This window comes from Lagopus muta, chromosome 15 (genome assembly GCF_023343835.1).
Source record: "Lagopus muta isolate bLagMut1 chromosome 15, bLagMut1 primary, whole genome shotgun sequence".
NCBI classification, from domain to species: Eukaryota; Metazoa; Chordata; class Aves; order Galliformes; family Phasianidae; genus Lagopus; species Lagopus muta.
In genome coordinates, this window is record NC_064447.1 from 12,391,478 (window position 1) to 12,414,353 (window position 22,876).

The 22,876-nt window shown below is 43.2% G+C and overlaps 1 protein-coding gene across 12 annotated transcripts in view; it reads left to right on the forward strand.

The window, feature by feature from the left end:
- Nucleotides 1–22,876, forward strand: part of MAD1L1 (mitotic arrest deficient 1 like 1) — a 320,154-nt gene that overhangs the window by 171,398 nt on the left and 125,880 nt on the right. For all 12 annotated transcript variants that reach the window (XM_048961389.1, XM_048961390.1, XM_048961387.1 and 9 more), the window contains one exon: nt 3,179–3,269. In XM_048961389.1, coding sequence (XP_048817346.1) covers nt 3,179–3,269 — 91 coding nt within the window. The remainder of the gene's footprint in view (nt 1–3,178; nt 3,270–22,876) is intronic.

Sequence of the window (22,876 nt, forward strand, 5' to 3'; positions counted from 1 at the left end):
TTCTTGGGCAGACATGAAGTTGATAGATGGTTTTGCTGTACCCCGGTGTTTCTCTACTCCACGCTGTGTTCTTTTCACATGAATGTATCTTGGATTGTTCTGCCCACATGAAAGTAACTCCCAGGTGTAACAAGTGGAGGCATGCAAATTGATGATAAAATGGGATCACTGATCTTCCTGCAGACGTCCCTGGACAGAGAGCATGCAAAGTGCATGCAGACTAAGGCTGCCTGCACTGATGCTGGAGCATCCAGAAGCAGTGTGTGGTTGGCCCTGTACCTGAATTCACTTAAAAGAAAAACTCTGGTGCCAAGCATGTAAATATTTTTCAATATTTAACTGCTGTATCTTAACCACCAGCTGCAAATGCTTCGCTGTGTTTATGTATAGATAGGATTTCCCTTGCTTCTCTCTCTTTGCCATTGGGGAGCATTCCCCAGGGCTTGTAAAGCAAAGCTAGAACAGCACAAACTGTTTCCTAACAGCTCTTAATGCTTTTCCCACTGCAGATCCAGGACACTTAACAGTGTTAAAAATAGGTTAGAAGAGGGCTAAGTTGTGAAAGCACTGGTGAGTCCTGAAAACCTCCCTGGCACAAAGAGGTTCCAGCAGTGTTCCCAGCCCTCCCAGAGCTTCAGCTCTGCAGGTGAGCGGGCTGAGCTGCGTCCTGCTGCGCTGTGAGGCAGCCTGATGCCCGTCTGGGCAGACAGAAAGGGCAGGAAGGAATGAACCCATCTGAAAATTGCAGGGGAAATATTTAGAAATGTAACTGCTCGAAGCCTTCCCTTGTCACACCTTGCTTGTCCCTCAGGTCCTTCGCAAATGTTTTCTGGTGATGGCTGTGAATGGTTTTTAGATAAGGGCCTGAGCTCTGTGCAGAGTGATGAGCAGGCAGACAGCAGCAGCACCACAGCTTGTCTGGGGGCTGGATGGGGAAAATTTGTTCTAAATAAAAAGTCAGCCTGTGCAATATGGAGAAGGCACTGATGGGAGTCCTGTGCCTGCCTCTGACCTTTCAGGAGCTGCTTTGCTGTTCTTCCTCACAGAAGAGTGTTCTCGCTCTCTGCTCAGCAATCCATTTAGATGCACACCATTAACAGCATTCATTCCATCTTCCGAATTTCCATTTTTACCGACCTTTTCAGTCTCCCACTTCTTCAGCCTCCTCCATCCCTGCGAGCTGAGCATCTCTTCTGGAAATTAGCAATGATCTTTTTGAATGGCCTCAACAATTTTAAAAGCTGTTCATCTGCGTGTTAGAAGCGTCCAAGAGAGAAAACGATGATCCTTTATAATATCTGAAAATTACCAGCAGGGGTCAGGCTTACAAATAATTTAAGCAATTGAAGCTGCATTTTTATAAGGGAGACATTTCTGTGCTGAACATGTAGATCAGCTGGCTTCTGAGGAAGGGTTTGTAGCGTTTCCCTCTCCTGCCCTGTTTCTAGGGGAGATGACTCCTCACTTGTACCTGAAATTTCTGTTGCATAACTTGTGGGTGATGGCAGATGGACATATTGTGTATTGTCACAGTGCAAAGATTGTCAGCTTAATTTAGATAATTTAAAAGTGCATGTTATCAAGCAAGATAATTAATTTTAAAAAATTATTCTGGAAAAACATTCTTTGAAAATTGGACTCAGGGATCAAAGTTAATATGTATTAAATGCACGTTTAATCACAGGAAGTTGAAATGAGGCAGCTGGATTCTCAGAGTGTTGAAGTTCGTGTACTCTGTACTGAAATGCAAACAAAAATGTTATATTGAACGTTTCATAATAATTTCTCCTGCATAACAAGTTTAATAGAGCTTTCTGAAGAACTGAACAACCATTTGGCTAAAGCTGATCTTGTTGATACAACATATTTGACCTTTCAGAAAGCTTTGAGCCAAAGGTCTCAAAGAAACTTGAATGGAATAAGAAAGAAGGTTTTTTGTTGGATTAATAAGAATTAAGCCCCGCAGAGGCTGGCTGCCACACTGTGCTGTCTGCACTGGTGGCCATTTCTGGATTCCTCTGCACAAGTGGCAAAGCTACTGGGGTACCTTGTCAGAAGGCTCTCCTAACTTCTAATGTAATGTCTCTAGGATTTTCTGGGTCAGAGATAATATCTTTATAATTTGTAAAGCTTGATAAATTTTTCTTCCATTAATTCGTGTCACACAAAGTTAAAAGATGGAAGCTCAAAGAACAAATGTTCATTGGGTTTTCCATGAGATCCTAAAATGCTTTGTGTTGGGAGTTTTCCAGCACAAAGAAGTTTGTGAGTAGCGAGGAGACGGTTTGAGGTAATATGAAATGATGCCACTGATCAGGCTGCTGTAGTTCAGAAGGATCTCGTACTACTCAAAGTGGGACACAAAGTTGAATGTCAATAAATTTAAAACCCATGCAAGTAAGAAAAAACACCTTTACTTTTTCTTGTACAATATTTGTACTATATATAACTAGGAGTTAGAAGTTGGGAAGAAAACAGCCTCACACTACTGAATACATCAGAGTGCTGTTTGTAGATCTAGCTCTTCTCATAGCAAGAAGTCTGTATAAAACTGAGGAACAAAAAGGGTGGACAATAACAGTGGGCAGAACTATGGAAAGCCTTTAATGTGGGGAAAGAGTGAAGTGAGATTCTTCAGGAAGTGATGGGGGAGATCTGTAAAGTAGTTCAGAGAGGGGAGGACGGGACAATTATTCACAACTTCTCATAGCAGAACTAACAGGCGCTCAGTGAAATAATCACATGTGAAGTATAAAACAAAATGAACTAATTTTTCATACAGCACATAATTAAATTTTGGAACTTACTGCCAAGGAGCGTTGCAAAGGCCAAAAGTATAAATCAGATCAAAAAGAGATCTGACACACGCGTGGAGGTTTCAGCTGTTGGTGGTTATTGAACATGATCATCTTGACTCATTCTCTGGTTCAGGAAGTAGCTAGGTTGAATTTGCTTTATGTTCAAGTTGTGTGTTTTCACCAAATATTGCTGGAATTTAATTTTAATCATGCAAACTTGGATTTTTTTAGTTGTAAGTTTGGACTATCTCAGTAGTGTAGCTTTGTGATACTGAATACAGGAATCATCTGCCACTGTACGTGATTTCATTTTGTAACTTGACTATTTGTGGAGGGACTGGGCAAGGACACATGTTTACTGTCTTTCCTTTCCCCTCCAGGCTGAAGATTGAGGAGCTGGAAGCTGAACGCAGCAAACTGGAAGAGCAGAACAGATCTCTGGAAATGAAACTGGAGAAGCTAACTATGCAGGTAGTAAAATTGGAAGTTCAGTGTGGCTGGAGAGGATGCCACCTTCCATTCATTGTAGCTGTTCTAACAACCGTGCCAGATTAAACCGTGCAGCATGCAAAGTTTATTTCCCTCAGTTTGTGCACTGTGTTTGTAGGAAGACTGTGCAAACTGCACCAATGTACCTTTATCTGTGTGTCTTGGAATCCTGTTGGTGTTGGGTCTGGTCACACAGGAGCAGTTGTCTTTTTGACTGTGTTTGTCTAGAACCTCTTCTTTTTCTTCATGAAAGCCTTACATGCTGCTCCATGTTAAACACCACCATTGCCTTAAGTCATCAGTTTCCAACTTCATTTGGTGCCAAGCAGCAGCTTATACACAGGGCTAAATAGTAAGGAGTTGTGCAAATTGGAGATCCGTGTGTTCTGGAGACTCCACTGCTGTTCCCAGGGATGAAAATGGAGAACACCAGTTTGTGACCTCATTAGGTATCAGTTTTTCAAACCCATAAGCATGAGTGCTTTTGAAAGGATGAGATAACAATATCACCGGAGCACAGACAGTGAAAGGCAGAGGTATGGAGTCTGAAGGATGAAAAGAAGTGTTTGTTTTGCTGTGCTACTGTGGATGTTTTACCTTTTGATGAAGTTGGTGCTGTTCTGGATGGCAGAAGGTGTTCAGTTTTTCATTCTGGCAAGGTCAGTGAAGTCTCACCTTCCCCAAAGGGAGGGCAAGGGAGCCTGCAGCAGTCGAGTGACTGTCTGTCCAGACTGCTCTCATTCTGGTAACAGCTTTCCTGTGCAGACAAAGGGGAATGGAAGTCGCTTCCAGCTTTTATAGCATTTTCTGTCAAAGGGTGCTGGAAAGAACAAGAACCTGAGCATGTTTGTTTAATCAAAGCCCATCCTGCTATAAACAGTGTTATCTCTCCCTGCTGCTCTCTCTGATATGTTGAACAACTCAGCATTGTAGCATTTCATTCTCTTAATTTTTCTTTCTTTCTCTCTTTTTTCCACCTATTTTTGTGTAAATTCGTTCATGATTTTAAAATTACTCACATTTCAGACAGATCATTGATTTTATCTTGACACCCATTAGAGGCAAATCAAATTTTTTTTTATTACTAATTTTTAGAGGCAGGGGAAGTGACAGCTTTGATAAAGCAGGGAACTAAGAGCTGCTGAGCATCTCTACTGAGCCATGTTTAGTGTGAAACCTGTCACTTGGTTCTCCTTTAATTGGGTTTCAGTCATCGGGAGATGAAAGCTTTGGGCTGGTGTTCGGATGCTCAGGTCTCCAAAATACACAGCAGCAGCTTTGGTTTTGGTGTAGGTTACAATGCACTCAAGTCACATTTAATCTACCACTGCTGTCTTACAATAGCTGTTGGCTTTCCGGGGAGGCCTGACCAGAGGAATTCCCCCTTTTCTTCTCCATGTCAGGAGATATTCTGCTTTATTTGCTGAAGCTGCTTTTAAGATACTGCAGGGGAACCGTTAGCAAACAGCTTGAAGTGGTGATTGAGCACCTGGGGAGGGGGTGTTGCTGGCAAGGGAACATGGGTCAATTATTTGCAGCTGTGCTTTCCAGGTGGCCAGAAAGGCTGCAGCCCCCCTGGGCTCATAAAAGGGCCAGCCACAGGAGGGGGGACATCACTTGGACCTGTGCTGCTTTTTGGGAAAGGGTGCTGTGTAGCTGGAGGGACCCTTCCTCAGTTGGGTGAGTTTGATTCTTTTTCCTGCACATGGTTATTAATCTCTCTATTGATGCTTTGTTTGGTGTCACCGAGTACTTCTGCTGGAAGCACTTCTGCTTCTTTGTGAGTAGAATGGATGCCAAAGCAATCAAGTTTTTAAGGCTTACTTTCAAAGTGGTAAGATGGGAAGCCTTCGCTGTAGTTTTGCTAATTGCCTGCTTTCCGGTCGTTAGTGGAGATTAGCGTCAGCTACTGTTTCAATAGCGGGGCTTTTATGGTATAAGAATGAAGTGATTGTGGTTAGAGACAGAACAAGATGCTCTTCTTTTCCTTGGCTTCCCACTTGTATCTGAGAGGTGGTTGCCAAAAGCAGCAGCTTCAGAGGAGTAGAGAAGAGAACAAGAATATGTAAACCAAATGCTTAAGTGTCGGCATTGATCAGTACGTGCCTACCTGAATGGTAAAGATCTCAGAACTCCTCAGAGGAGAAAGCATCAGGGTTCCCATTTTATTTTTTTCAGCTACTTGGAGTATAAACTATTTTAGTAAGCCAAGCTTAGAGTGACCCCCAGGTCTTTTTTGGGAAGCTGTGCTCGATCCTTTCTTCTATCGCTGCTGAGAAAATACGTTGAAAATATTATCGTACGCTCAGATAAGATCACTGAGATTTTTTAAAGTTTTATATATTATTCATTCTCATCCCTGTAAGAAGTGTAGTGGAAATGCTAAGTCATGGCCTGAACTGCTGATTGGACACCTGGTGGGAAGGCAGGGCCAGCCCAGGGGGCTCAGGTGTGTGCAATGCAATGCAGCTGTGTGACCAGAAGGGTGGAGCCAGGATCCAGCCCTCATGTGAAGGTTTGCAGTGGAGGTGAGGGCATCTCACTGGAGATCCCTGCCTACCTGAGGCCTTTTGAAGGTAAAAAGCAGCTTCTTCCCTTTACTTCTATGCCCATGGCTGTTGCATTTGAGCAAGGCCTCACTTGCTGCAGCATGGAGCCTTGCTGCTATGCTCTCACTGCTGTGCTTTCCATTGCATTATGCCACCAAACTAAAGGTGTAAGAGTTGGGATTGACATTAAACAAAGCAGAAAGAAGATGATACCTGACAAATCTTGATCTGTAGTTCCTTTTTTTTTTTTTTTTTAAAAAAGAATAAAACCTCCAACTTTTTGGAACTGTATCTACTGAATGAAAGATGCATGAGAGGGATGTATTGAGGTTGTGAATTTGTAAGAGATGGGATTTAGAACCAGGGCTTTGACTGCATTACGCTGGACTGAAGTCTGTCTGAGCTCACAAAGCCACGTGCGCTGAATGGAATCTGAGGATATGCCTCATGTTTTTCTAGACAGAAACATCAGGGCTTGACTCTATTGATGTGTGGGGATGACAGACGGCTGCAGAAATATTTGCTGCCTCGTTACATCCCCGTGTGTCTCAGGACAAAAGCCTGTGGCTTTTGCTCATCTCCACTATGGCTGCTGGTAGCTGTAGGCTGTTCTGTGACCTGTGGGGCTGGACACGCCACCCAGAGGGCAATGGAAATGCACTTCTGCATTAGATAGGTGCGTGATTCATACTTCTGGAGCTCAGTATTAGCAAATAAAGAAACCAGGCTACTGATAGCTGTCTGCAGCTGTGTATATAACATCTGACATCTCTATATTCTTTGCTTGTGTGGGGACAACTTGAATTATGGCTGAAGGCACTCTCCACCTCCACATCCCCTGTTCTGAAACCCTTGGCTCTTGACACTGGGCTGCGGGCTGCATTGATTTTCCTTCACTGGTGTAAAGACTTTAGCATGGATATTACTCACTGCTCAGGTCTTTACTGCTAATGAAAACCTCAGATTACAAAAGCACAAGAAAGATTGGGACTGTAGGGGAATGACACCCTGCTGAGGTGCCTCCCCAGTCACCCAGGATGTTATCTGAACACAAGCATCTGAACGGTTGCTCAGCAGAAGGATTCAAACAACATGTGAAAAGAGCAGGTTTAACTCAATTTTATCTCCTGTCCCCCACTGTCTTGCTTTTGATGAAGCAAAATAGGCTGAGTCTTTAATCCAGGAAAACAAACCTGCTTGAACTGCTTGGCCCACGGTGGGCAGGTTTGCTGAGATCTCAAGTGAGAAGTTTGGTTTGTTAGTTGAGGGAAACGATCTGGATGGTCTTCCCACGTTGCTGGTGGAAACGTGCAACTTGGCCAGGAACAAAAGAGACAGATCAAATCAGTGCTTTTCGAGTGAAGTGGGAGGAAAGACTTGTGAAGAGCGTTCAATTAGCATTTCTGACTGCTCGGAGCCTCGTGTTTAAGGGCAACCCAGCGGATGTGAAGTGTTCCTTATGCAAATACTACTCTCCTGCTTTTCCTGCTCTCCTCTATTCTTTGAGCTGAAGGAGAAGAGATTCTTCAAGTTTGACTGCTTTAAGGAAGATTGATTAAAATCAGCTGCAGTTTGACTTAATTGGAACCATATGCTTGGTATGGGAGCAGGACTAGTTAGATGTCCTTGTAATTAGTTCACAGCTGGTTGGTAGAAAAATGAAACTCCAGTTAGAGTCTGATAAGTGGATCTGTATAAATTAAAACAAAAAACAAAAACAAGGAGTTTTTTTACACTGGGATGTATTTGGGCCTGAAAATTTTCTTTAGTCTGGTAACCAAGCTAGCAGCCTCCTCCCTTTTTGTGTATGGAGTCTTTCTTTTTCTGCTTTCTGACTAAGAGGCATCACCTATGGATGCTGAAAGTGAAAGAAATCTAAACAGTCACTGGAAGAGGGTGCTGGAGGCTTCATGAGACTCTAGGAGGGTGTTCTGGTTGTGTGAAAGGCTCATGGTTTGGTATGGGCTCTGCACTGATTAACTTTGAAAGCAATGCTTATACTCATGGTAATTGGTGTCTTTAGCCTTTCTGCTGGTCAGTACTGTAATATCAGAAGTTACAAAATGCAATGTTATTAAAACATATTGGAGTAACTTATTTTGCCCGTTACCTTAAAGTGCTTTGAAAGGAGTCGACTAGCTAGTTATGAGTAGGAGTTTGTCTGAAAACCGCCCTACACGACAGGAGGGGAACATGGTTTTTACATGGTGTTTGTTGATAGAAAAGAGGAACAGAAGAGAAATGCTTTTGTACGACACACAGCAGTGTAATTTTAGGCTGCTTTATTTAACCTGGGCACTGCAGCACTGTATAAGCTAGCCAGACTGCTGTGCTGGCTGTGCTCGCTGGGCTCGCCTCAATCCTTATGTGCTGGGAGTTTGGCACACAGAGCAGCTTTGGGTGCAGTGTCAGGATGGGTTTGGGTGGTCTGCTCTGCGACCTAAAGCTCTCCAAAGCCAGTCTCAACTAAAGCTGCTTGCGGGAATGAGGTCTCTAGGGCTGGCCCTACTTCGGTCTATATTGTATGGGAACACACATCAGAAAAGTTGTCCCCTGTCAGAAGCTGCTGTTTAGACTAAATTTCACTGCTGGAATAGAAGAGACTAAATTGTCCATTAGTGTCCACAAAGGAGTTGCCAAGAAAAACATATTTCACAAGAGGTACTTTGGGAGTATTTTTTTCATGCTAATGTGACTTTATTAATTCCTTTGCTATTGTTATTGACCATTTTACGATTTAAGATCTTAATCTGGTTAAATTAAATCTTAGTTTCTTCCAGGCTTTGAATTGATTATTTTTGCACAAATTCAAGAATAAACCACTTCTCTGCTTCAGTGCTGTTTGTGTTTGTAGCTATAATGGCTTAAAGATAAGAAATAAGTGAGTTTTGCAGGCAAAGTTTTTTTTAGTAAGAAAATCAGATATGGTTGTTAAAATTGTTTGAAGGAGACAGGGGTGAGTGTCTGCAGAATCTGTTCTGTTGGTCTGCTTAAGGCCATTTAGTGTCTGCAGAATCTGCCTGAGCTAGCATGGACCTGTTGTGCTGGTACCCCCAGGCCAGTGGCTGTGAGCAGGGGATGCTCTGCAGGCAGAGCGAGCGGCTGCTCTCTGCTGCATTAAACTTTCTTCCAGGAGTCAAATGTCCATGGATAATGAAGGTGCTGGGGAATCCAGAGTGATCTCGTGGTCCTGTTTTAAGGGAACAGCAAAACAGTGCTGAGAGCTGTGCTCTGAGCAGGTTCCTCAGGGTGATCTCGTACAAACAGAGAGCATTTCTCCTCTTTAAGCATTAATGGCTAATTTAATAGTTAGGAATTTGGCAGTCTGGCAGTAACTGGCTTGGAGTTAAGAGCCCAAGGCAAAGTTGAGGTCATTTAGCAGTCTAACTGTTCATTATGTGACCAGTGAAGAATGATGAATGAATCATTTATACTGTTATAAAACTTCAAGGCACACAGTCTCTCAAGGTTTCCTAATTGACCTCTCAAATGCCTGTGGAACTTCTTGGGTTATCTTGGTGCTTTCTGTTTTAGCCTCTGAGGCAGAGCTTGTCTGCATCGAAAACCTCAGATGGTCAAGCTCAGCACCGCTGCTGCAGCTCTTCCTTCAAATATTGCTTTTGGCAAGGCACAGGAACAGATCTGTGTGTGCTTCAGCAGGATTTAATGATCAGATACCTGAGAACATACAGCAGGAGGCACAGGGGGAGGAAGGCCAGCTAAGCTGAGCAGGAGGTGCAGGTTCAGGTCTGCGTTCCATCGTGGTTTAAGTTCTGTCCTGCTCAGCCAGAACGTTGAGTTTCATGGGACTGCCTGGAAGTGGCTGGGGGTGCTGAGCAGGCTGTGAAATTGCTGCTGGATTTTTATTAGCACTAACCTCATCTCTTACAGTTTATCTTCTGAACTTGACAGACTGCACCAAGGCCTCACTGATGTAAGAGGGCGTGCATCTGCCTGGTGTGCATTGACAGGCTGCTCTGGGATCAGTGCAGCTTTGCTCAAAGCACCGGCAGGAAAAACACTTGTAGTAAACATTGTTGCCTTGGTTGGTGCTAGTTTTTGACCCAACAGCACATGAATTTACATTCATAATTCTTTGCCTCATAGCAAATAGATTTTCAGGCATTTGCAGCTACCTTTACACTTTCAAGAGTCTCCCTGTGACTTAAATGTCCCACTGCCTACTGTAAGCTTATAGCGTGGACATCATGAGTATCCAGTTGTGACAAATCAGAGGTCTGGGATGCCTGCGTGGAACACTGGAAGCATTTGGGAATATGCACAGAGCCAGGTGGCTCAATGCAGCCCAGACTGAGAGCATCTGGTACCATGGGTAGCAAGAGAAACAGCATGGTGAGACACTGATGTGCCAGTGGTTAGAGCAGCAATGCAATGCCACTGAGTGTGTGGTGCTGGCTAGTGGGTGCACAACTCTCTTTGCTGTACCATCACTGTATTTGTTGTTTGAGCACGTTAGGCTAAGCTATGGTTAATCTGCTTGTGGACTCTGTGGACTGATGGATGTCTGTGCTAAAGTGTTGCCCAAATAGATCCTAGGAAAAGAGCAATCCCTACAGAGTTCCTGCAGTTTGTGCTGCTGTATAGGAGAAAACATCTTGGATCTTGTGTGTGTGGATAGGCTGTGGGAGGTCATCATGGAAGCAGTGTGAAGCAGTAGGAGTGCAACACCAGTTATGCTCCAAGCCTTGGGTTCTGCATGGCACTGAATTAGCTGAGGCTATGCAAATATTTGTGAGTGCTAATTCTGGATTCATTGTAGTTATTAGAATTAATGGGAATTAGAAGTGTTCCTTGGGATCAGAGAAGCATAAGCATGTCAGCAAGTTGCAGTAGTTCAAGGAGGAGCTGTTTGTTGGCCCCAGTGGCCTTGATAAATGTGATGTGTAGAGTGGATGTCTAATCAAACAAGGATGTGAACAGTACAGACTTACTAATGTCTGTTACCATCGGGAACCAGGAGTGCACAGGTTCACGGTTGTGCAGGGAAATTTTACCAACATACCCTTTAAAATGTTTTTCAGTGATTCTGACATTGAATATTAAACAACAGGAACTCTGAATTTTTCTGCCAGAGCTAACAGCATATTGTTTATTTCATGCAGCACCTTTCCTGAAGTTCTGCAGAAACTGATTAACATTTGCATAATACATTTAACACAAAAATCTATAATAAATTCATTAATGTACTGCTTCTACACTGTCCCTGAAAACACCAGCAGTTGTGTAGTATTGCATGGCTCATTAGGTGAGCAGAGGGGAGGAAGAGCAAGCACTGGACTTCTTGAACAGCTTTGAAATGGGGAAAGGCCCCTGCACTGAGCATTGCTACCTGAGCAGCAGCACAGGGAGAGAGCTGGGGAAAGGAAAGTGGCCTTCTGGAAAAGGCTGCTGCACCGGTGTTTGTGCAGCACAAGCTCTGCAAGAGAGCATCCGTGTTAGAATGGAATAACTGGCGATGAGCACAGGTGCAGATGAGGATGCTGCCATAGCAAGGAGGAGGTTGCTGCTGGATTGCATGGGTTGTGCCGGAGGCAAATGCTGGGGTGCTATGTCCTGCTGCAGGAGGAGAAATCTGGTTTGAAATGAGCCTTGTATTCTGAGCTGTTATTGCAGGACAAGCTGAGGCTTTCAAACTTGTATGAAGGCTTGGTGATATGATGGGGGTCAGTAAAGCAATAATTCTGGGGTTGATCTGTGTGTACAGCTGTCATGGATGGAAAGCATGATGATAGACACTGCTCTGTTAGTGCTGTACAGCAAGAAGAGTGATATCAGCTACAAATAAAGGTGCAGGTATATTTTTATTTATAAAATGCTTCCTCAAGAACACACAATGGTAGATGATAAAATGTTAGTAGCAGCAATTACACATGACTCTTCAGCAGAAAACAGCATTGCACTGGTTCCCCAAAGTCAGGATGTGAGGGAAAACCCAGACTGGATAGACAGACACAACTGTTTTAAACAGACTTCATATTCTTAGCTCCTCCAATCTTACTTATGCAGCAAAGAAAAAGCAAAGTTTCTGGAAACAAGAGTGACTGTCCCTTTATGTTTCTACTTTTCCTGTGTAATCATTTGGTGGCACAAATTAGATTTCAGTTGTTCTTCATTTTCAATAGCCCTTCTGCTGCTTTGAATTCTGCTGTGATGTCACAGAAACAAAACAATGTCGTTTTGAACCAGATAGGGAAAATAATGCATGGGAAGGTTTGTTTACTGAAGCTTTGTGCTTGTCCTTGGATTTCTATGACTAAACCCCATATTCTTAAGTTAAAGCTCTCTCTGTATTTGGTTTTCAGCTTTTCATTACTTATCATTTCAGCCTTTGTTTGATGACCCAATTACTTCCGAATTTGTGATGAAAACAAAACAATAGGTTACATTTTCATGCTGTCCTTGCTTTTGCCACTTCTGTTGCAGTCTGGCATTTTGCCGCTGGTCTGTGCAAAGTCCAAGTTTGCAGTGATATTGTTCAACAGTTTCCTTCATCTGATAAGGAGACCCTGGTTCCAGCATGGGATTTTTTTTCCCTCTGCTATTTGGTATGCAGAAAACTCAACGCTGTCTCCAGGAGACAGAGGCCAGGATGTCTTACCTAGATTATAGAAAAGAAATGAAGTCAGAGTTCAGCCAATTTTTTTGGTTTTTTATTTTTTGCAGGGGGGAGAAGAAAATCTGCCTGTTTCCTGCCGCAATGGAGAGTGGGAAGCAGTAGTAATGATGTTAAGATAAACAAGAGAAAATGGGGAGGTGCTTTGTGATGGAAAAGACAGTGTGATCTGGAGATGTGGTCTCTGCCAGGGGGATTTGGGATGTGAGATGATGATATCTTAGATATCCCACAACCCTTTCCTTTGAGCAGGACTGCCTGTCCAGAGCCTGGAGGCAGAGAACTGCATGAAGAAAGGAGTTTTCCCCTAAAGAATTGTATCAGATAGTAGAAGGGAAATTTGACAACATCCCACAAAGGAGTGATGCTGTCCATAAAGCCCTGTTGTGCTGGATACCAATGGGACAATTCCCAGGTGATCTGTCACATTTCTATGTTTACCCAAGCATGGAGGTTGGCACACCAGGAAGGCTGCTGCTTCCCCTGGTCAATGCTTATGCCTCAGATACTTTAAATAATACAGAAGCTGTGCCTGTTCTTTGCATTTTTGGCTGGGCATTCAAAATGAAATAAATTCCTTGAAATGTAGCGTGCATGTTGAACACAAGAGAAGATGTCTGGTTGAGGTTGTGACCTTTTGGAACAAAGGCACTGCTTTTGAAAAAGGATTTAGTTGTGATTCTGGCTCTGGTAAGATGAAAAACTTGAAAAATCAGCAATGTGAAGGCTGCTCAGCAAGGGTAGTCTCCACAGAGATCCTCTCGTATATTTTTGGTCTTCATCCACTGGATATATTCTTTCTTTCTGTGTGATGCTACCAGGTTTGCAATCAGTAGTAATTACAGAAATTTTCTCATCCTTATGAGGAAGGGGATGTGAAGAGCTTTTGGCAGGACAGTCTCAGTGAGGGAGCTCAGCTGTGGAACCACTTTCCCTCTAGATCCAACACAGCTAAAGTTTCTGGCCTCATGGTGATTTCCTGAGGAGCCAGGGATCGCTTATAGGCTGGTATGATTGAGAGAACTGTGAGTGGATCAGTGGATTTAATTATATATAGGTATATATATTTGCATGCAAGTATTAGAATGCAGTCGGAGAGAATAAAGATGGTTAAACAGATAGGAAGGGAATTGCTCAGGATGAGAAGAGGCGTAGGGTGTAGGCTGGGTGCTTCCTGGGCCTGTTGCAGCCATGGCAATCATCAGCCTCTTCCACAGGGCTCACAGAAGTTCAGGTGAGGGGGTGACAATATCCCTTTAATTATGGTCCTTTTCAGATGGATGGTGGGAAGGATCAGGGGTTGTATAACATGGAGAACAGTTTCCCTGCTGTGTAGTGGCCATGCTGAGGTGGCACATAGAGACTGATTTCTAAGGCCAAATAATTTGAGCGTTGAAAGCGCAATGTCTTCTGGTTTAGTTGCTTTCCCAGAGTCTCCGATGTCTTCTGAGTACGATGCTCCTGTTGGCACTCAGAACTGGCACCTGCACATTTTGCATGGACTGTTCTCTCCAGTATCTTGGGGAAAAAATACTGAACGTCCAACAAAACAGCGCTGTTGGCCAATTCACCAGTGCCTTCCTCATGAGCCTCCCCTTTCATCCCCTGCTCCCTCAGCTCCTCAACTATTCTGTTCACTTTAATGCTCCTTGCATGCTTCCAGGGGATCAGAAAGAGACTGAGCCCTTTAGATGTGTGTGAATGTTGGAGGTGATGCCCTTCTCCCGATTTATGCACTGATAGCTTGAAAACTTGTTACTGGGCAAGGCTGCTTGTGAAGTATTTATTTCTTGATGCAGCCAGATGAAGATAACGTTGAGTTTGCTGCTTGGAGCAGTTAACTCAAAGCCCTCAGAATCCAGTAGATTGACCCATGGCCTTTCCTCATATTGTTTCAGTTTATCCGTGAACTTCTCTTGCTTGTGTAAATTCTACATAAGGGCAAGACTCTCCCCATCTGAAAAGATTTCAGTGCTGCACGGAGTCTCCTCATGCTGGCAGGAAAAAAACAACCAATTGAGCTTTGAGCTTGGACTGAGAGGCAGATAAGATCACCAGAAGATTTCCACAGCAAATGCGGAATATATTCTTCTCTAATGGATTTTTAGTGCTGTCTGGCAAGTAATTGAATTGTTTGGGTAAAAAGGAAGAGAGGACTGGATTCCTGCTCTTCTCTTTTTTTTTCCCCTCTGTTCTTTTCTTTGCTCCCAGATTTTGTCAGGGTAGGAAGTAAACAGTGGTTTCTCTGTGTGACCCAGAATGCCTGTCAGAGATAGGGGAAGCTAATTAAAATGTTGCTGTAAGTACATGGTGTCGATGAGGCAGAAAGAACTGATTGCTTCCTTGGTTCAAGGAGCTTGTCTGTGTTTTGGCTTCTCTCTCCTCACTGTGAAATGTGCTGCAGTAAGTACATCACACTTTGGGGTAGGAATGAAGCTACTGGGTAAATCTTGCCTCTGTTTCTCTCTGGTGTGAAGAAGAAAATAAATACATTCTTGCTCTACTGCAGTTACCAGTGCAATGTTGCTCAACCTGGGCGGTGGTGAGGATGCTGTTCCCTGCTGTTGCATCGTGGGCAATGCTGCTGTGCTCTGTTGCCTGTCTAGCATAGGAGGGGTTAGCACTGACATCAGGGAGGGTTCCACAGCCTCCCCATTTCAGTGCAGTCATGGGAGGTGACAGAAGCAGAGCAGCATCCTCATCTTTGCATCCTTTTGTTTAAAAGTACTCAGAACATCTTGGTAAGCCAAGGGAATGATGGAGAGGGATAATAACCCAGCCTTTGGTATGTTCTTTGGAAAGACTCAGATGGTGAAGAGGTGATCCAAGCCATGCAGCCTGCATCATTGAAAAACACTGAACAGCAAAAGGGGGGGAAAAATGATGATCATCAGGGAAATTGCTATAATGGTAAGATAATTAGAATGCAGGATGATTAACATCAGTGTTCTGCATTGGCAAGGACTATGCAAGTTGACATAATAGGCCTATTCCATATCAAATGTGTGGTTTTTCAGCATTCAGTTTAACACTTTCGTGTGACTTCAGCTGAGTTCACAGCTGACACAGGCATGCTGTTCGCTGGTGCTGCTGTTTGGTACTTCTGCTCTCCTGTGACTGGGCATCTGAAGTACTACTTTGTTTCCCTCATGCTGATTACTGAAGGACAAAAGCCACTTGCTGTGGAGTCCTTCCAGATGTGAACTATTAAGATGTTCTCCTTCTGTTGTGCCTGGTGAAAATGGATTTCAAAAAAAAAAACCACAACTGAAATAGTCCTCTGTCTTTCAGAAAATTTGTCATCATCTCAAAGAGAAAATGTGTTTAAAAGACCTGATACTGACACTTTCTTTTTAAAAAAGGACTATTATGAATGTCTACAGCAGACAGTGGCCCTGGTGGTGTGCCAACTTTAATGCTTGTAGAGTCTCCCAGGCAGCCCTCCTGTGTGAACCTTTAGGAAGTTCCTGTGGTCTGTTTGGACTAAACTGATGCAAGGAGCTACATCTAGCACCACATTTAATCACTGTTATTGTAGTTTGAGTTTAGAGGAGAACTTGAAATGGGGAAGGATTATTTCAGTGAAACTCTGTGGTCTGCCACCTGTGCCAGCTCTTGCGGACTGGTGTACATTTGTTTTTGACTAGTAGCAGCCCCATTTTCTCACAGACTGGGTCATTCTGTCATTGTCTTCATTTTCACTGGCTGCTTCTCACTTGACCTATGTATTTTTCCAGGATCAGCAGCAGCTTTCCGCTCACTGTGCTTAGTGGCTCTTGTCTGCTGGCTGTGCTGGGGCATCCTCTGCCTGCACGTCCTCCCTTAAGGCCAGCTGAACCCAGCAGTGCTCTGTGGCTGAAACCTCCCTGACCTCAATAGTGCTTTCTTTCCCTCTCTTTTTCTGAGTAAAGAACAAAAGTGTTTTTCTTCAAGGAACGAGAGAATGCACTGCCAATTCCCCCTGTTGCCCTGGGTGTTCTCTTCCCTGCAAGAAAGGGACATTGGAAAAGAATTGCAGTTGTGCAGCTGTGCGGTGAATAAGTAAAAAGTGTTTTGCATGGCTTGTATTTTGTGGATTTTCTCTCTCCTTCTGACCCTTCCTCAGATGAAATCCCTTCACTTCATCTGTTCCTTTGGGTTGGGCAATCAGCAGATTCAAGTGAGGGCTGTTAGGATGCAGTGGGGTGGCATACAAAGCAGTTGTGTTGGGATCAAGGAGCTGGGCCGGTAACAGAAGACAAAAATATGGATGAATAACATTAATTAGGGATCAAATTCAATAACTGTAAAATGATGAGAAGTTTATGATCAAAGCCTTACTTCAAGCATTTTAATGACACATTCATTTAATCCATTTAAAGCAGATAGATAAGGAGTTAAGTGAAATCTACAGCAGTTGTCTTTTGGAGCTGTTTATGAACCTGTAACAGACTACACATTGCTGCAAAAGGCAGAGGATGAATGTAATAAGTGAATAATATGTAATGGGCTACCAGTCTGTACATGCTGATTTATATGTGAGGTTGGTAGAACTTAATATGGAGTGATTTGTCTTACTGTTTGTGGTTCCTCAGCTTTTTTTATACATATGTTAGTAGCAAGATTATGGATGAGGAAGAAGGCAGAATTATTTAATAACTGTTCTTTGCCAGGAGACTTAACTCCCAGTGGGTGGATCTACTCCAGAAGCAGCAGCAGTATGGGATCTTGTAGTGACAAAATTCAAATGGGCTTTGGCACTTCAACCCCAGTGTCATCTACTATAGGAATTGCACATCTAGAAAAACTCCCGGGGTCAAGAGAGAGCACAGGAGCTGTTCCTCATCTTTCCTTTCTGTGGTTGGACCTGAGCTGCCTTCCATCCCTCGCTTTGTGACTCTCCACGGTGAGTTAGCTTCCTTCCTGCCTTTCCTTGCTGAACACTGGAACTGTCTGGAGGGTTGGATAGCAGTGTGTGAGCTCGTGGAGCCTGGCTCTCTCTTTCAGCTTTATCTTTTAGCCACCTGATGGCTGTGTGTTACGTGGTGCTGATCATGGCTGGAGCTCTGTGTGTGCATCTGGGACCTACCTTCCTCAAGTAGGCGCTCTCCTCTTCGATAATACTTTCTTAACAAACTTACTCCTGGGCTTACAGTGTTCCTAACAGACCCCCACGTACTCCTTTGGCAAAGGAGTGCTTTCCTTTCATTAAGCACTTAAGCTCTGTACAAGTGCTTTTCCTGACTGTGGAGATGCAAGCAGAGGGGGCTCTTTCTCTTCTCACAGCTCAAGGCTTGTGGAACTGCTGGAAGCAAAGGAGCTGCTGCTGCTGCTGCTGCACTGTTAAGGGCAGTGCTACAGCACTGCTGTGCATGATGCAGACAGTGGCAGAGTTGGTATCGAGCTGGTAAGGAACAGGGAGAATTTCCAAGGGCTCCAGGCCATCTTGTTTTCTACTTGCACAGAGTTGCCATCCTGCAGTGATATTGATTCGTTTTAAAGCAGGGAGGTGATAAATGGATATTTCAAGTGGTTTTGGTAGATGTGACTGCAGTGGATGGAGCTGTTTAAATGGAACCTGGAATATCTTCCTTTACCTCACACTGTTTCTCTTGCTCACCTTGGGAGGGGATCTGCTGATGTCTTGCAGCAGAGCAGTCCCACAGAGAGGCTTTCTCAGTCCTCTTCACTCGTGCTTTGAACTGAAACAACCTCCATCCTTTTCCTCTGCTTTCTGTCCCTCCTGCTCACTTCCTGCTGCAGTTCTTGGGGTGTCTGTCACAGCTCTTGAAGGCTTGTGTATGTTTGGGAGAGAGCTGCTTGGGCTGAATTTCACAGATCCCCTGCGGTGTGCTACAGCAATCAGATCAACAATCAGTTTTTGAGCAGCCTTGGTTCACTGTCACGTTGGCACTTTCTTCTAGGTACTGTTCTTTCCCAAGAGTTTAGGAACTCGGCAATTGAGATCTTGTTTGTAGGGAGCAGCGTTCAAAACACAGGATTTAAAAATCAGTGTTCACAAGTTGAGTGTGAACGTGCTTGTTACAGTGCAGAGGAAGCAGGTGTGTTGTGTGGTAATACACAAGTCAGGGTTTTTTCTTTTTCACAGAGAGAAGCAACCAATTTATGGCCTCCTGTAAGTTATTTTTAATGTTAGTTACTGGCACTGGGTAGGAAGTGGCTGGGGGAAGAATAGAGATTAGTGGACTGGGTTTATCTATGACAAAGGACCACTTTGTAGCTGGCTGCTAAAGTTGGCTTTCTCAGTGTGTGAACTCATGCTGTTCAGAGTGCTTCTTGAGGGCAGAAACATTATTTATCCATTTAATCTCTGCTTGATGGACACGAAGAGCCACGATTATGTTATTGTTACTGTGACACGTGCATGCAACAAAAATAATCTGAGACTACAGGAGTAAATTAAGTTTGTTCAAGCTGTCTGCTTGCCAGTTCTGCTCCTGCTCTGGAATCCTTCAGGTGCCTCAATGCCTCCAAAGATGCACAGTGCAACGAAACTAGATGATGGATGATGCCTTCAGAGAACAGCTGTGGAAGATAGATAGGTGACTGGCAGCAGGAAGGGAGGTGGAAGCGTGAGAAATAGTATATTAAAGCTCTGTCAGCAGAAGAGGAACGTGTGTGTGTGTTCCTTGTAAAATAAACATTCTGTGCATGTGGTTGGGAGAGACATGCGTGGTTAAAAGATGTGTATGGAGATGTTTGTGTTTAATTCTTGAGCCTTCTCATCTCAGTCCACTTATGTTTCTCTCTTTTCTATCTTCCAAAGTCGAAGTGCTTAAACTAACTTTACTGCCATGTGTAACAGTACTTGTATAAATTTGGACACATGGACAGTCCTTGACAGGCCAAGTCACAAACAGTTGTTGGGCAGAAGTAGCACTTTGTCATAGCTAAATTAGCCCCATTAGCCCATTGCTAACATTGCCTTTTTGCTAAGAAGAACAAGACAGGCCATGAGACTGCTTGCTGCAAGGGTTGGGAGGGCAGAAGTTTGTGTTTTCTGTAACAAATTCAAGATTGTGTTAAGAGGAAATAAATAGATGTGCTGATTTAAGGCTAAGCAAGGTGGCATGTGACAAACCTGTTTCCATTCCCAGATTATTTTGCACTCTAATGACCAAGTTACCCTTTTCTGAAACTGTACTGTTTCAGTAAGCTTGATTACACCTTTATGGATCAGCATCCATCTGTTCAAGTTGTCTTTTTCACAGTCATAATGACACTTCCTTTAGGGAAAAAAGCACAATTTCAGTGGCTGAATCTTAAGTGTCATTCTTCTCCATCACCTGAGAGCCTGAGTGGCTCTGCTAAGCTGAAATATTAAAATGAGCATAGACTTGGAAGTATTTTTATATTTAGAGGCACCGATTCTAATATAATTTCTCTACAAATTAAAACTCTCCTTGAAAAAAGATTAAACTGTCAGTGATAACATCTAGGTTCTTGTTATGTCTAAGAGGAATAAATGCTGAAGTTACAGAATTGTCTGGAGGCTTAGAAAGTAAGCAGGGGAATTAATAATATGAGAGAATGGATGAAAGCAATGGATAACTTTTTTTTTTTTGAACTGGAGAAAGTGGAATGAGTTGAATTAAGAGGTTTATGGCCGAAAAGTACTCCTGATTCTCTATGTAATGCGGAAAATACTTGCAGAATTTGATCCAGTAACTGGTGGTGGTTCAACAGTCTGCTTTCAATAAGGTACCAAATACTGGTGTAACAATATTAAGCAACAGACAGTGCATTGCTTCACCTGATTAGCCACTTCTGTTACAAATTACATTATTTCCCCTTCACCAATTTCAATATGAGCTGTTGGGTTCTTGCTTTTTTTTTTTGCTTTTTTTTTTTTTTTCTGGAGTGAAGAACCACCCAGTGTTAGATAGAGGCCTGATCAAATGGCTGCAGCTTTCTCTGTAGTAAATAGTCTGATTTCTATTCGTTTCTCACGGGAAGGCATTTTTCAGATCATGCCTTATTTGTGGGAATTTCCTTATTTTCAACAAACCTCTTATGCATGCCCACCTCTCCTGTACTCATGGTCACCCTAGTGGGCTCATCAGCTCTGTATTCATAGGCAGTGTTGTGTCTCTGGTCCTACTCAGTCTTCATTGCTACCTATATTCCTGCTAGCCCTGCAGCATTAAGTTGGATGTAGCCTCTGGTTATTGAGCAAGGCCAAGAGCCCTTCTCACAGCACTGCTTTCCAGAAGGTGCCCTCTGTGTTGTGTATCCAAGGCAGCATCCTGTGCTTTGGGACATCTCATGATGCACAGAAAGCTGTGCTGGGAACAGTCAGTTTTCTAAGCTGTGTTTGTGGTTTTGTTGTTTCCTATGATTCTGCCTCTGTTATCTACTTATTTTGCCAAGAATTTATTTTCTTGTGTATCCTGGAGAATGTGCACTGCATGCTACTGGTGAAAAGCAATTCTTATTGGAAATAACTTGAGAATGTCATTGTTAGTTCATCAGCTCACGGTCCATTTGGAAACTGCTGTAGTCATATTTTGCCTTGTACTAGTTTTAAAAGAAAATGTGATTTTGATACTGAGGCAAATATTTTATAGAATTCCCATTCTGTTATGTCAACACAGTTATCTTAATTACTTAGACTTGAAATCTCTTCAAGTGTATTTGACAAGACCTGTTTTCCATGAAATTGTGTTACCTGCTCTCTCTGATCTTTTAATGGAGTTATGTATCAGTCCTGTCTTAGGAGTTAAGGGGATTCAGTTTGCGTTCTGGAAGCTTCACAAAAAGTGAATGAGGCAGCAGATAACTTGATCTCTATGAGGCAAGCTGCTTAATGGCATTTTTCAGTCTTCACAGTCCATACATCAGCCAGCCTTGTTCTGACTGTAGGAAGTGTGAAATGCGTGGATCAATGCTGCCAATGGGTGATTAGTGATTTGCAAACATCAGTAAGAGAATTCATCTGATGCAAAGTTCTGGGTCGGAGAACAAAGTAGTGAAGGAGTGATTGAGTGGACTGAAGTAATGGAAGCAGATATTTCCTCTCAAGTGAAATGTAAACACTTTTGAGCTCTGTTAAGCAAGGAGATGGCAGAGATTTGTACTCCTTTCACAGCTATTAGAGAAGACAGTATTTTTTTTCTTCAGAAATCACCAACATCAAATACACTTTTCCTTTATCTCTCGATCTTTTTTTGTTGTTGGCTGTTGGGTAGAAATGTATAAATTCATGCTATTTGTGTTCTTAATGACTTTTCTTGAGGCCTCGTATTAATGGCTTGGGTGGGTAAATTCTGAGGTGCTCATTCACTGTTCATTATCTGCTGTGGGAAGGAGCTCCTTGGTTTCTGTTGATAAATCCCACACACATCAAAGGCCATCTGTGGGTATGTACAGCTTAATGGAATAGAAATAAGTAGCTGTGCCAGAGCATGTTGTGGTGGCTTGTTGTGCGGGGCTGAACTGCACTCTCTGCCTTGGTGGCTTTTTACCCCAAGGCTGAGGAACTGGTTTCCCAGTAGGAAGCATCAGAAAGCTCTGATTTCCTCCAGTCACAATTTTCTTTCATAAAAATGTTATGATTCATGTTGGTGATGGGGAAAGTGATGATAGAATCCAAGCCTGAATTCTGTATGGCAGGAAGTACTGTGTTTTGAATGATATTTTTGTAGGGTCTTAACAGTTTATAGGTTGACCTAGCAGTCATAACTCTGAGAAGACTTGGCAGTATAGCTTGAAATCATTGCCCCTCCATGTCTCAGTGCAAAATGTGCTTGCTGTTTGTCAGTCCATTAGCGTGGTGAAGTACAACTGGTGGAATAAAACCAAATGAGGGGCAACACAGATGTATTTCAGACCCTTAAGGCATGTACTGATGTCTGCATGGTTTTGTGTTTACCAAATTTATTTCAAGATGGGCTTAAATTTTGGCTCAACTTTATAGCAGTCTGAGTTTGAATAAGGAAGATGTGTTGGAGATGAACTGGCACAAGTCAGGTTTATCAAGTTGACAGTCATTTTGCTGATGGACCACTGATTCCAGTGTTACATTCCTAAACCTTTCACTGTATCTTTGGTTCAAACTGCGTTTAAGAAGAAATAGCAGTTGAAGCCTTGCTGGCAGCTAGGAATCTTTTTTTTTTCCTCCCAGTGGAAGCCAAGGCAGTGTGTTGAAGCATATGGTTGTACTGATGTATGTCCCCCATGTGGACACTTGCACAACGTTTGGGATGTAATGCCAGGGGATGTAGCTAATAGTACTTGTAAAGGTGCAGCATAAATCAAAACACCCTTCCTTGCGTCAGAAGAGGTTCCCTCTCTGTTGTGGGAGCAGAAGGTTGCAAACTGGTCTTACCCTCGGGCATTGCTCTAAGCTGGGGTCCCTTGTGCTGTCTGCACCATGTGGACACTGCATCTCCTCTCTGCTGCTCCTC